General features: G+C 37.0%; 1 protein-coding gene across 1 annotated transcript in view; it reads left to right on the plus strand.

The window, feature by feature from the left end:
• Nucleotides 1-13220, plus strand: part of USH2A (usherin) — a 689941-nt gene that overhangs the window by 263690 nt on the left and 413031 nt on the right. Inside the window, exons 21-23 of the mRNA XM_044266844.1 lie at nucleotides 1305-1435; nucleotides 9439-9565; nucleotides 11979-12080. Of these exons, the coding sequence (XP_044122779.1) occupies nucleotides 1305-1435; nucleotides 9439-9565; nucleotides 11979-12080 (360 nt within the window). The remainder of the gene's footprint in view (nucleotides 1-1304; nucleotides 1436-9438; nucleotides 9566-11978; nucleotides 12081-13220) is intronic.

Raw genomic sequence — 13220 nt, forward strand, 5'->3', positions numbered from 1 at the left:
TCCTCTTTCTCTCTCTGCCTGCCTCTCTGCCTGCTTGTGATCTGTCTGTCAAATAAATAAATAAAAATCTTTTAAAAAAAGGTGGCAATCTGATACTCACAAAATGACTACTACTTTCCTGCCTCCACACCTATGCTAAAACTTCCCCCTTGTCACTGATACACCTCTCCCCTGCCTTCTCCTCCTCCAGGTTCTTAGAAGATTTAATAAATGCACCTAGATGCCATGTAATGAACCAGGGGTGGAAAGATGAGTTAGACATGATTCCTGCAGTAGTTCCAGTCTGTTGAACTCAAATTAAAACCCCACCTATGTAGGACTTTGGTTACCAGGCTAGCCTGAAGGGAACTCTCTCTGCTTCAAACTTCCATAGTTCTGATTGATTGGCCATATGACTACTCAAACCGGTATTCACTAATTATTTAATATTGTGATCATGAGGTGTTTTGGATTCTCAAATAAGTTCTTGACCTCTTATTTGATTCTCATCATACAATTTGTCTGTTAAGACACATTTTTTATTGCCAACTAAAATGGGAATTCTTTGAGAACAAAGACTATATCTCTTAAACTTCTTTGTCAGTTTCAATACATTAAGCAAAATGTGTTACACACAAGGAAGGGTGCTGTAAGTGAGTGGGATACCATGTGTTGAGACCATGTGGGGATAGTGGGAAGACATCTTAGGAGACCATCGCAAGCTTCCCCTGCTTCGTGGGCTGGGGAAATTCCTCTAAGACAAGAGCATTGTATGTCTAAGGCAGTAGGTGATCTGAAGGGTGAGGGAGACCCTGAAATTCTGAAAGCTGCAGACCATTTGGTTATAGGATCCTGTTTCAGAAAATTGGCTCTATGGGCCTCTTCATAGCAGGTCTAGTTTTTAGCTTCTATTACTAGACTGATTCTTTAAATCTCCTAAGTATTTTAAACAAGCCCTGCTGTGTTCCTTTCATTCATGTCAAAAACCCATTTATTTTTATGGCTCTGGTATTCTCACATTGATACTCTGAGTATCCAATTTTGGGTTGACAACATGTCTTTTCATGTTGATGAGTTTTGCATAAATTGGAAGTGCATTATATATTGATTAGTGGGAGTACAGGTTTGAGTTTCCAAGAACAGGTTGGCATTCATAACAGAATATATTTAAAACCAAATGGCTAGGACTATCCCACTACATTGCTGTGTATAAATCCCTGACTGTACTCACTACATCATAAATAATAATGAAAGTAAATGTACGTTTATCAGAAAGAATCAACAAAACCCCAGCACTGATTTGCTGATTGCACTTGTCTCACCAGGCATTAAGGCCAGCTTTCGAACAAGGGTGCCTGAAGGTTTGATTGTCTTTGCCGCATCGCCTGGCAATCAGGAAGAGTATTTTGCACTTCAGTTGAAGAATGGACGTCCTTGTTTTCTTTTTGATCCTCAGGTAAATGAGTAATCATAAGACTTGATATATTTGAGAGCGTACTAGGTGCCAGGGACTGAGGTAAGCGCTTATATTTCACATTGAATCTTCACCAAAAACTTGGCGGTAAGTACTATTATTAGCCTCGCTTTACTGATGAAAACAATGGAACTTGCGAAGGTGCTGACGACTTGCCCACAGCTAAAATAGCAGAGCTCTCTTTTAAACCGCATAGTCTGACTGAGAATCTGCATGCTTAACAGCCATATGCTATCTTATAATGAAGATGGAAACTTTTAAATACATTTGAATAGATCTATTTTTATTTTCCTTGAAAGCAAAACGATGTCTCTCCTTAATTCTTCCACATCCTCTCTCCCTCCTTCTCTCTTTTTTTCTCTCTCTTTTCCTTCCTCCCTCTCTCCCTCCCTACTTTCCTCCTTCCCTCCTTCCCTCCTTTGTTTACCAGCAAATATTTATGTGCCTATCAGGTACTATAATTCTGGGTATCACAGACTATAATGGTTTTAAAGTTAAATTCAACCATGCCCCTGTGAAACAATCTAGGTAAAATTAATGTAAAATATTCATGAACATTATGGAAGAAAAGTACAAGGAGCTGTGTATTATGGGAGCATAAAATCAAGGGTCTTTCTTTTCTGAGTGGTCAGTCTTCTCTGAAAATGTGATATTTAACTGAGAAGCAAAACAATGAGGAAAAGTCAGAGCAAGAACACGTGTCTGTACGGAAGATGCATGTTTGAGAAGGGGCAGGACAGAAGAGATACTAATGAGATCAGGAAGGCACTGAGAATAAAATTTACGGAAGAGCAAATAGCAAACATTAAGTGCCTAAATAGACAAGAATGTGACTTATTTTACACATCAAGATGAATGTAATATGAATGTAATATAGAACAAAGAGAAACGTGAGGGTTTGGACAGCTGGATGGAGACCAAGTCACCAAGTGCTTTGTAAGCAAATGTGAAGTTTTGAATTTTTCCCAAAGGCAATGGAAAAATCACTGAATAGTTGTCTTCACTTGTGTTAAACAAGTATTGGTAAGAATTTGACAGTAGGTACTGTACTGGGCCAGGGAGTAATGGAGGAATGAGTAAGGTTTTGTAAAAGATGATTTACTTTCCATTTCCTCAGGGTTTCAACTTTAAACTGCTGATCTAAATCCTAAGTCATGCCTGCCAAGTCAATGTTTTACATTATGGTATAAAGCTGGCATGACTTTTTCTCTTTGTATCTCAGTCATGGGCCAAAAGCTGTGGGTGAGGATCAGCACCTAATACGCCCTGGACACCCACACACCTTAAAGAAGAGAGGCGGGGCCTGCTCAGTGTATCTGAGCATCATGTCCAGCTCCTTGCAGAGGATCACAAGATTCTGGCTGGGTTCTCCCATGAGTTGGCAACTAGAATGACCAAGGAAGAAAGGTTTACATCTGGTGTTTTGACAGGGGCCTGATAACTGCCAGGCCAGTACTTGGTAGACACTCAGGCATAGACTCCTAGGTGTCCTGTAGAATTGCAGTTTCTTAAGGGGTACCTATACATGGGCAGTGAGTAAGCAAAGAAGAAGTAGCTTCGCATATAAGCAAATCCAACAGCCAGAGAGAATGAAAGAAGCAGCTGTCTCAGAAGGCCAGACAGATGGCAATAGGGGAAAAAACCCAACAACCAGCACACTCAAGTTAATGGAGTAACAGAACTGAAAATATTATTTATCATTTCAAAACTCTAAGTAAATGAATTAAGAGAGAGACACTACTGAGTCTGAAATTAGCAGGGAAAAATACATAAGAAAAATATAAAAAAGATTTTCAGATCTTCAAATAAGAATTTCAGAAGGACAATAAAAAAACACTTGAACAATAAAAAGGATTAAAAGGATGAGAAAAACATAATGGAATATAAGGTAGGACAGCTTATCCTTTTAAGGAAGAATTGATTATAAATTTATTGAAAGGACTCATGAAGTTCTAGTCAAGGTGAAACAAAACTATTGCTTCTGTAGGACCTCTATATGCTAGGCATGATTCTAAGTGTTGACTGTATATGTAAACACACACACACACACACACACACACACACACACGTTTAAATACCACAACAACTCTATGAGGTAGATGCTCTTATTATTCCCACTTTACAAGTTAAAAAAAACAAAACAAAACAAAACAAACCAGAGCCATGCTTAAATTAATTTCCCCAAAGTCATCCAGCTAATTAGTGAAGAAGTCAGGATTGAAACCCAGGCATTCCACCTCCGAAGACCATGATTTTAACTCTGATACTCTGCTGCTTGTCAACATGAAAGAATAATGCTTATTGGGGCACCTGGGTGGCTCAGTGGGTTAAAGCCTCTGCCTTCGGCTCAGGTCATGATCTCAGGGTCCTGGGCTCTCTGCTCAGCAGGGAGCCTGCTTCCTCCACTTTCTCTGCCTGCCTCTCTGCCTACTTGTGATCTCTGTCTGTCAAATAAATAAATAAAATCTTTAAAAAAAAAAAGAATAATGCTTATTAATACACAGAGACATATAAAAATATCATCCATGTACCATATTGGAAGGAAATATTTCAGCAAGCCATCTAATCAGAAGGGAAAAAAAGTCTGAAATATGAAGAGGAAAAGCAGTGGTAAATATTAAAGCTGGCAATATTAAGTTCAGCTTAAATATTTAATGGCAGTGTGACTAGAAATGTGTTTTATTCTGCCAAAGAATATTTGAAATAGAGGAGACATATGGCAAAGGCAAAACAGACAAATAAACTAACCTCTAATAATTGTTTGGTGCTGAAATTACTAAAAGTTGAAGGAGAGGGAAAGATAAGTGATTTGAAAGTTTTCTAAAGGTATCAACTTAGTGGAGAAGGCCATAGGGGAATGGATCACATTGGTGTCTTATTTTCATAAAATAAATAGGCAAAAATGTTTTGTTTTAAATGCTGTGAAATAGACATTAATTATTGATAGAATGAAAATGTTCCAAGAACATCCAAATTAGCAAGGTAAAAAGAGAGACTAAATGGTCAAAATCAACAAAAATCATGAAAAGGAAGGAAATAGTACAGTGAAATAGAAGAAGTTCAGTGAAAATGAAATTCTGCTCTGCTTTTCTTCCCCCATCTCATTTATATCTGGGAATAATTGAGAAGAAGCCAAGTGGAGAAAAACCTTAATTGTATAACCCTTTATTCATAGAGCTTTTAAAGTATACAACGTGGGTTCACATTCATTATCTTACTTTTATTCTTGAAGTAGCCACTTGAGGTAGTATTGTTTTCATCCCTGCTTTAGATGAAGTGGCCTAACTAGGGTCACACAGTAATTTAGTGATGGAACTGGCATTGGATGTAGTTTATTTCATTTAATGCCGTTTTGTTAAACACCTATTATGCTCCATGCACTGTGCTATGCTGTTACGCACTAGGAACACAGTAATAAGAAATGAACATGTCATCCACTCTTGCCATCCACTCATCTGGTCCTCCCGGTCCCACAGTTGGAGTACAGAGTCTCTGCTTGACTTGGACAGGTCAGGGAAGGACCAAGACCCAGAGAAGTGTCCTGTGGTGAGGTGACTTCACATTAACTCGAATTTACAATTGGTCTTTCCCATTGCAAACGTCCATCCCAATGTCTGTGTGATTCTAGATAACTAAGCACATCCCAGAGCTCCGTTTGCAACTGTATGCTGACTTGTTGTTCATCACCTATTTTGGGTACAGTAAACACACAAACACACCCAAACATGGGGCAAAGTTTTTACAGAATTAATACAAAAATGATTTCCCCGGATCTGAAGCATGACTGTATCTCTTTGAAGAATGTTGTATCTTCAAATTCTGCAGAACAGAAGGTAAAGAGGTTACTCCACTTAGCCATAGAATTGTCATGAAGATACTGAGAATGGCTGCCAGAAAACTCTGACTCATCTATTTCATCTGCTTTTCAATAATCAGGTCAGTGGGAGACATGATAGCAGAGTTCAGGGAGGCATACACAGGGCATTGCCAGTCATTTCTGCCCCTTTCCCTTCTCCCTCAAATACTTACAGAGAGCACTCATCACTGTCATTAGCTTTTCCAGCCACTCTGTCCCTACTCTCTATACCTAAGTCCTAACCTGTATTAAAAAGTTGGAAGGTGCCAGCCCAGTATGAAATGAATTGTTTATAGCCAAAAGTTGGAGGAGCAGGGGCATGGGAAGGGTTTAATTAATGATGCCTGGCAAGTGAATTTTTATTTGGAGTAAAAGTATCTCTGCACAAGGCAAAATTTACCTGCATTTTTAAGAAAGTGATGACTAGTTAATTGAAAAGAATATAAGGTATTAGTTGAGCAAGATTAGTTTAGGAGGTACTTGAGAACACGTGATCAGGTATATTATACTAAGTTGTCTTAGGACATGATGCTGAATCTCCGTATGAAACAGTGAGCTCAAGCTAGCAGAGACTGTGTCCTTCCCACCACTAAGGAATTTATACTCCAATGGAGGCAAACTGAACATATCATATCTGCTCACTTTTTTTTTTTTAAGATTTTATTTATTTATTTTACAGAGAGAGATCACAAGTAGACAGAGAGGCAGGCAGAGAGAGAGAGGGAAGCAGGCTCCCTGCTGAGCAGAGAGGCCGATATGGGACTCGATCCCAGGATGCTGAGATCATGACCTGAGCTGAAGGCAGTGGCTTAACCCACTGAGCAACCCAGGCACCCATCTGCTCACTTTTTAATGAAGTCTCTACATATTTTCAGACAAAAAAATGTTGAAACTGGAATAAAGAAAATTTTGAATATTCTTCCATTGTTTTTTCTCCTTTTAGGTAGGGACAGGAATGCAGCTGCTTGTAGAAAGTGAGCAGTATCTCACATTTAAGGAACCTAGAACTTCTATATGCTTCCCAATGATGTTCATATTATATTTTGAATACTTTAGGTACTACTGTAAGCCAGTTTTCTTTCCTCTATCTTTGAATGAGATAAGATTATCTAATGAATGCCTTGTTTTACTCATGGGACAAGTTGTTACTTACTTCATGTGTCTTTCTTATCAGACTGTATAATTCAGTGAGGGCCAAGTCTGACTCTTTTGTCCTGAAACAGACCCTTGAGGCTAAGTCCTTAGAATATAGTAGATGCTCAGTAAATATATGTCTCTTGATGGATAGACTCACTGACCGGTTCAATAACTATTGGTAAAATAAACTTATAATGAAGAAATTTATCCATTTTCTACATAAAATTTCCAACTCGTTAATGATTATTTAACAATTCAGTTCTTATTTGTTTTAATTTCTCAGCTTGTTAGAGACTTTGACTTTTACTGATAATTATTTTTAAATTATTGTCCCAAATCCATTCAAAAGAGTTAAATTTGAATTGTGAAAAGAGCATTTTATAGGAATTTCAAGTCACCACTGTCTAGCACATCACTTCAAAATAGCTTACAGTTACTGTGTATTTTTCTTAAAATATGTTAACAAACTTAAGTAATGAATTCTTTACATAACAACCTGTTCCTACATAGAGGCTATAGGTGTAAAGAACTTATTTGGTTTTCTTTTCAGTGATCGAATGCATTCTGGGAATAAATATCTGGGGAAGGGGGAAAGATTATGATATTTAAAACTGGATATATGAACTGAACACTTGGAATTATTATTAAGAGTCACAGTAAAGAAAAGTTCCTCCAATTCTTAATTGCTGTATTTTTTTTCTTAAGTCTCTAACAATTAGCTGTCATCTCCCATGCTTTATATGATTAACTCCAATTTGGATATACTTGGTCAAATGACATTTTGTTGACCAATCATAACTTGTGGTTATCATTTAAATGTTTTATGTTCAGGGGCATTAAGAAGAAACTCACATAACATTCCGATTTCACTCAGGAGGGACCTGCAAAAGTGAAAGCTTTCCAACAATTCTGAATGGCATTTATTTAACATGTCCAACATGTATTTTCCAAATGGAAAGGAAAAACTGCATGGTATGACACTAGAATTGATTGCAGAATTATTCTCTTACCATTGGTGGGGGAACATAATTTTCAAATGATCATCAGAGAATAATATGCTACGTTCTTCCAAGTATAAAGCAAATTTGGCATCCTGAGGCTGTCTGTTACGTACTCGTATTTGTCTCCAATAAATGTGATTTCTGATGTAGAGAACTATTAATGCTTCAAATTGTTGCCAAACATAATATGAAGAACCACTTACTCAGACACCTGATCTTTAGAAGGCAGCATCGTTTGTAACAATTTTAACGCTAAGTACACTTTGATGAGACAGCATTTAATAAAATGCTCATTAATTTCATCATTAGCAAGGGTATGCTAAGAAGTAAGCCAGTTTCTTATGTCACGCCCAATTAGCATCCCATGCTAGTAATCCCATTAGTATTGTTGAATTCACTAATGGAAAAACTAATGGGCATGCTACCAGGGCACATTAATTGGGCACGACACCAGTTCTGGTTTTAATTATTAAACTACGATAATGAAATGTGTGTTTGTAAAATATTAAAATGTTGAAATAGGATTGAAGAAAATAAAAGAGTAGGTAGAGGAAAGAGATATTAAGAAAGTCAACCTACAAAAATTCAAGGATTAGAAAATGGATTTGCCAAATGGTCATCCTTCTAGCTGATCGAATTGTCTATAAAAGTTGGGATATTGTCCACATGAGGAGCCACCCACCCATCCTCATGGGAAATTAAAAGCTGTTTTTTGGTAATATGAATTTCTGTATGTCATACATGTTGTCATGCTCGGTATGAGGCCTGACAGGAGCCAATTAAATGTGTAGAATGGACATGTTACATCGCTGAGGCTATGTTAGGGAAATATAAACAGAATTGTTTTACTTAAGATGATATGATTCACATTGCCCTTTTTGTGATATAAATCTTCAGTTATATCAGGTAATTATCACTTTTCTGGTTTTGAAAAATGGTATTCCAAAATTATGGGAATTTGGTGAAATATTGCAACTAATTAAAAAAATTATAATATTTTACCCAGTCTTATTTTGTTTTTTGAAAATTTTTATTGTATTGAAGTTAATTATTGGTAAGAAAATCAGTTTTATTAGGAAAGAAATGTATTTTCACTTAGAAGGTTTGGAATACTTTTCTGGTGTTTTTTTTCTTTAACAGTAGTAGTAGTAACTGATGATGATGATGAAGTTGAAATATTTTCTACTTTTATTTGTTCACTAATACTAAAAAGGGTAACATTGTGCTGAACCGGATATGCTGAAAATATTTTTACTTGGCTAGAAAGTACTCAGATGGAAGGTTTCTCTTCTACTTCTCTTTCTCTGTTTCCTTATCCTCACCTCCTTTCTGCTCATTTCTGTTCTTGAGGTCTGCCATTTCCTACTCTTACCTGCTTAGGAATTCATTTTTAGCTATGATGTGATGGCCTCAGATACAAGTATAAATGCTAGATTTTAGACTAAAGAGCACGGAGTACAAAGTTTAACTGCAATATTAATGCTCAATGTCTTAATCATAACTGGCTAATTTTTAATTTGACTCTCATTCTTTCTACTGATTAGCAATGTAGTGAAGATAAGAGAAACTAAGTTCCTCGACATTTCCCCATCTTTAGAACAATCCAGATTCAATAGTATGTTATTAGTTTTAAATTCTTATTTCATATTTCTGCCAAAATCTTAAGAGCTAAAATTTTAGAATAGAAAATTCTTTACCTTTCTGATGACTAGGAGTGCTCAAAATGCAAGCGCGCTTTTAAGAGATTTTTTATTCCAAAGAGAAGGTCTTTTCAGGCTTGAGTACTATGGTGTTTGTGGAAGGACATCAGAGACACGCTAGAATGATGTTAGGCATCAACTTTAATGTTGAGTTTGGTTTGAAAAGCATGCATGCTTCTATCATGATCATGTCAAAATTTATAATTGATTTCTAGCAAATATAGAATTATATGCATATGACTTTACAAACATATACAGTCATTCATTCATTCGTTCGTTCATTCCCTCAAGGGGTCTTCAGTGGAAGTTACTACAACTAATGATGGTGGAAAACAATACAGTGATGACAAATGGCATGAGATAATCGCTATTAGGCATCAGGCTTTTGGCCAAATCACACTCGATGGGCAGTATACAGGTAAGAACAAGATACATATATAAATAGTTCTATAGATAAGCTAATGTGGCTATACTTTTCTGTTGACTATATTTCTATATCTTTCATTTCATCTTTATCTCCTCTCAATTTCATCTGCATTGCTGATGGAGTTGCCTTTGGGTTGCTCCTAAAATGATGAAGTCTGGCAACCCTTTTCTCATTACGCACGGTTTCAGTAAAGCAAGAGAAACAGCAGAGTCATCAGCAGCAATTTTGTCTTTTACAATTTGCAAGGGCTTTTCCTGATGTTCTCTCATGTTATTTTTGATCCACAAAAGACAAATAAAATAAAGCAGTGATTATATGCATTTTAGAAATGATGAAACTGAGTCTCAGGAAAAGTAAATAACCTTTCCCAATTTGCACAGTTGATCGTGTTCTTGGGATGCTGATCCTGTCTTTGTAATTTGAAGTTCAGTATTCTTTCCATCCTACCCTCTCTACTGTCCTTATATAATTATAAAACATTTACAGTACCTGCATAATGATTCAAGCTTTTATTAATATGCTCAGGAAATAAAGAATTATAATGTGCACCTACCGAATGACAGTGTTGCTCTAGAATCTCTGGATACAAAGAGCAAGAGTTATGTTTCAGGTGGGAGTGGGGCAGAGAGAGAATAAATAAATGTTGAACAAGATTAAGTAGTGGTATATTTTGAAAATAATAATACAGGAGAAAAGAGAAATTGTGTTATGTGTGTGTATTGGGAGGGAATGTTTTGATCTCATGAGGGACTATTAGAAAAGCCCTCTTTGGTAAGGTGACATTTGAACAGAGACCTAAGGAAAGTAAATGGGTAAGCCAGGAGAGTAACCAAGAGAACAATGTTTCAAGCCAAGGGAATAGTTGGTGCCAGGGCCCTGAGGTGGGAACATGTTTAAGGCATGTCAAGGACCAACAAGGAGGCCAGTGTGGGGAAAGAGTGGGTGGTGGGCCTAGTAATAGGCTGAAATCAGAGAGGCTTGTAGGACTGTATTACATAGGATCTTGTGGGCTTTTGCTTAGAAAAAAGGAAGCTCTTTGAAAATGAATTTTAAGGGGAACAGGGTGGAAATATGGATTGCAGTCAATAAACTTCTGTAATAATTATAAAATAATTCAGGCAAGAAAACATGATTTCTTGAACCAGGGAAGTAAAGTTGTGGTTATAATGAGAAATCTGGGTATACTGTAAATATTAAATTTAATTTAACATTTGATTCAAGTAGAACAGGGGTTGGCAAACTACCAAACTAAAGTTTTACTGGAGCACAATTGTATCCATTTGTTATGTATTGTCTGTTCCGTTTGAAGCTGCATTGTTTACAAAGCCTGAAATATATACTACCTGGCCCTTTACAGAAGGAGTTTGTTAATTCCTAATATAGACCAGGACTGCTAAGTTTAGGGCCTGGGCAACTGGAAGACTGTGGTTGCCATAGCTAAGGTTGACAAGACCATGGGAGAAGCTGCTATGGAGAGAGATGTTCAGTATGAAGGCATTCAACCTTAGTATCTGTGAGGCATCCGTGTGGAAATATCAGGTAGGGTTCTGGATTCAACTCTTAGTTCAGGGAAGATTTCCGGACTAAAGATATACAATGGGAATTGTCAGCTAAGGATGGTATTTAACACCAAGGGACCAGAGGTAAGTAGGGCTAATTAGAGTGGTTTGGGTTCTGAGGGGGGAAACAAAAAAAAAAAGAAAAGAAAAGAAAAGGAAAGAAAATGAAAGAAAGAAAGAAAGAAAGAAAAGGAAAAGCCCCTACTCCCAAGAAAAGATGGAGTTGGATAGAAGTCTTAATGGGAGACTTGCATTGTTATACAACATAGCCGGAGACCCAGGCCTCTTCTGGTCTTTCACCTGGTCATTTGCATAGGTGCTCAACCCTCTAGGTCATCCTTCCAAAGGACTTATATCCGTGTATGTGGAGAAAGAGATCTGAGGGGGGAGACAGCCTGGTCTTTCCAACATCAAGATGTCGGGATGTGAGGAAAAACCAATAAAGAAATATAAAATTGGAAGGGGAGATGAACCATGAGAGACTATGGACTCTGAAAAACAATCTGAGGGGTTTGAAGTGGCGGGGGGGTAGGAGGTTGGGATACCAGGTGGTGGGTATTATAGAGGGCACAGCTTGCATGGGGCACTGGGTGTGGTGAAAAAATAATGAATACTGTTTTTCTGAAAATAAATAAATTGGTAAAAAAATAAAAATAAAAAAATAAAAATAAAAAAAATAAATGCTGAGCAATAAAATTTTAGAGAAAAAAAAAAAAGAAATATAAAAAAGAAAAGAACCAAGAAAGTGTGGTGTCCAGGGCTCAGTGAAGGGGTTAAGCATTTATTAAATTAGTAGAACCCAGATTATCCTGGTGCATCTGGAATTCTCATCTCCTTTTCCATAGGTTCTTTGACCACCCTGAATGGGAGCACGATTATTGGAGGGAACACGGGAGTATTTGTGGGAGGACTTCCACGGGGTTATACCATCCTCAGGAAGGATCCTGGTAAGTTTGCTGATGATATAGGATTTATATGTTGTCACCAAAATTTACAACATGATCAAGTATGAGTACATTATTTTAAAGTATGAATATTAGTATTATATTCTATCTCATGCTGTATTTCCTTTATCAGTATGTCAAAAAAGTCCCTTAGGTGTCTTCTTTTCTAAAGGGACTGTGTATTATTTGCATTATTTTGCTGAAATGAATGCTACTAATTTCAGTCAAAGGTATCTTATTTTAGGATTATGTATTAATTTTTCAAAGATTTTTAAATGAAGCAACACAGAAATGTTAAACTGTGGACTTGATTTATCCTCTCAATAGGGTAAAGAACATTCACTGAGTACTGTGCATGTGATCAGTGCTAAACTAGTCCCTAGATGTCCATAGATGAACAAAATGTGGTCTTTGCCAGAATAGAGGGCATATTATAGAGGGTATATAATGCTGAGCAAATGCTCTAAGTACTATAATTGAGACAGAGACAAAATAATTCCTATATTTTTAGAATAAGAGAACAAAAACTGATTCGAAATGAAGTCAATAAAAACTAACCTGGATTATGGGGCGCCTGGGTGGCTCAGTGGATTAAGCCGCTGCCTTCGGCTCGGGTCATGATCCCAGGGTCCTGGGATCGAGCCCCGCATCGGGCTCTCTGCTCTGTGGGAAGCCTGCTTCCTCCTCTCTCTCTGCCTGCCTCTCGCCAGCTTCTGATCTCTGTCTGTCAAATAAATAAATAAAAATAAAATCTTAAAAAAAAAAAAACTAACCTGGATTAAATTAACCTGAGACAGAAGAAAAAAAAATCACCTTTCCAAATGCATTGCTAAGGTTTTAGGGTTGTCTTCCCATGTTCTCGTTGAAGGGCATAGGGTGTCTTCCAAGTCTCTCCCAGGAAGTAAAATGTAACTACATAAATATTACAAATGAGCTAGAGCCTAGGTACGTATACATTGTGCACGTGTGGTGGTCTTCAGGGAATCATGATGAAGATCAAAAGGAATAAAATGTTTTCAGTGAAATTTGGAGAGGGATATATTTAAATACCCAAGACAGAATTATAGGTTTCTCCTTAGAAATATTTCTAGAGAGGGTTTTTACTGGACTAGTTTAGATTGGTAAAGAATTCTCTTGAAAACA

This window comes from Neovison vison, chromosome 10, assembly GCF_020171115.1.
Source record: "Neovison vison isolate M4711 chromosome 10, ASM_NN_V1, whole genome shotgun sequence".
Lineage (NCBI taxonomy): Eukaryota > Metazoa > Chordata > Mammalia > Carnivora > Mustelidae > Neogale > Neogale vison.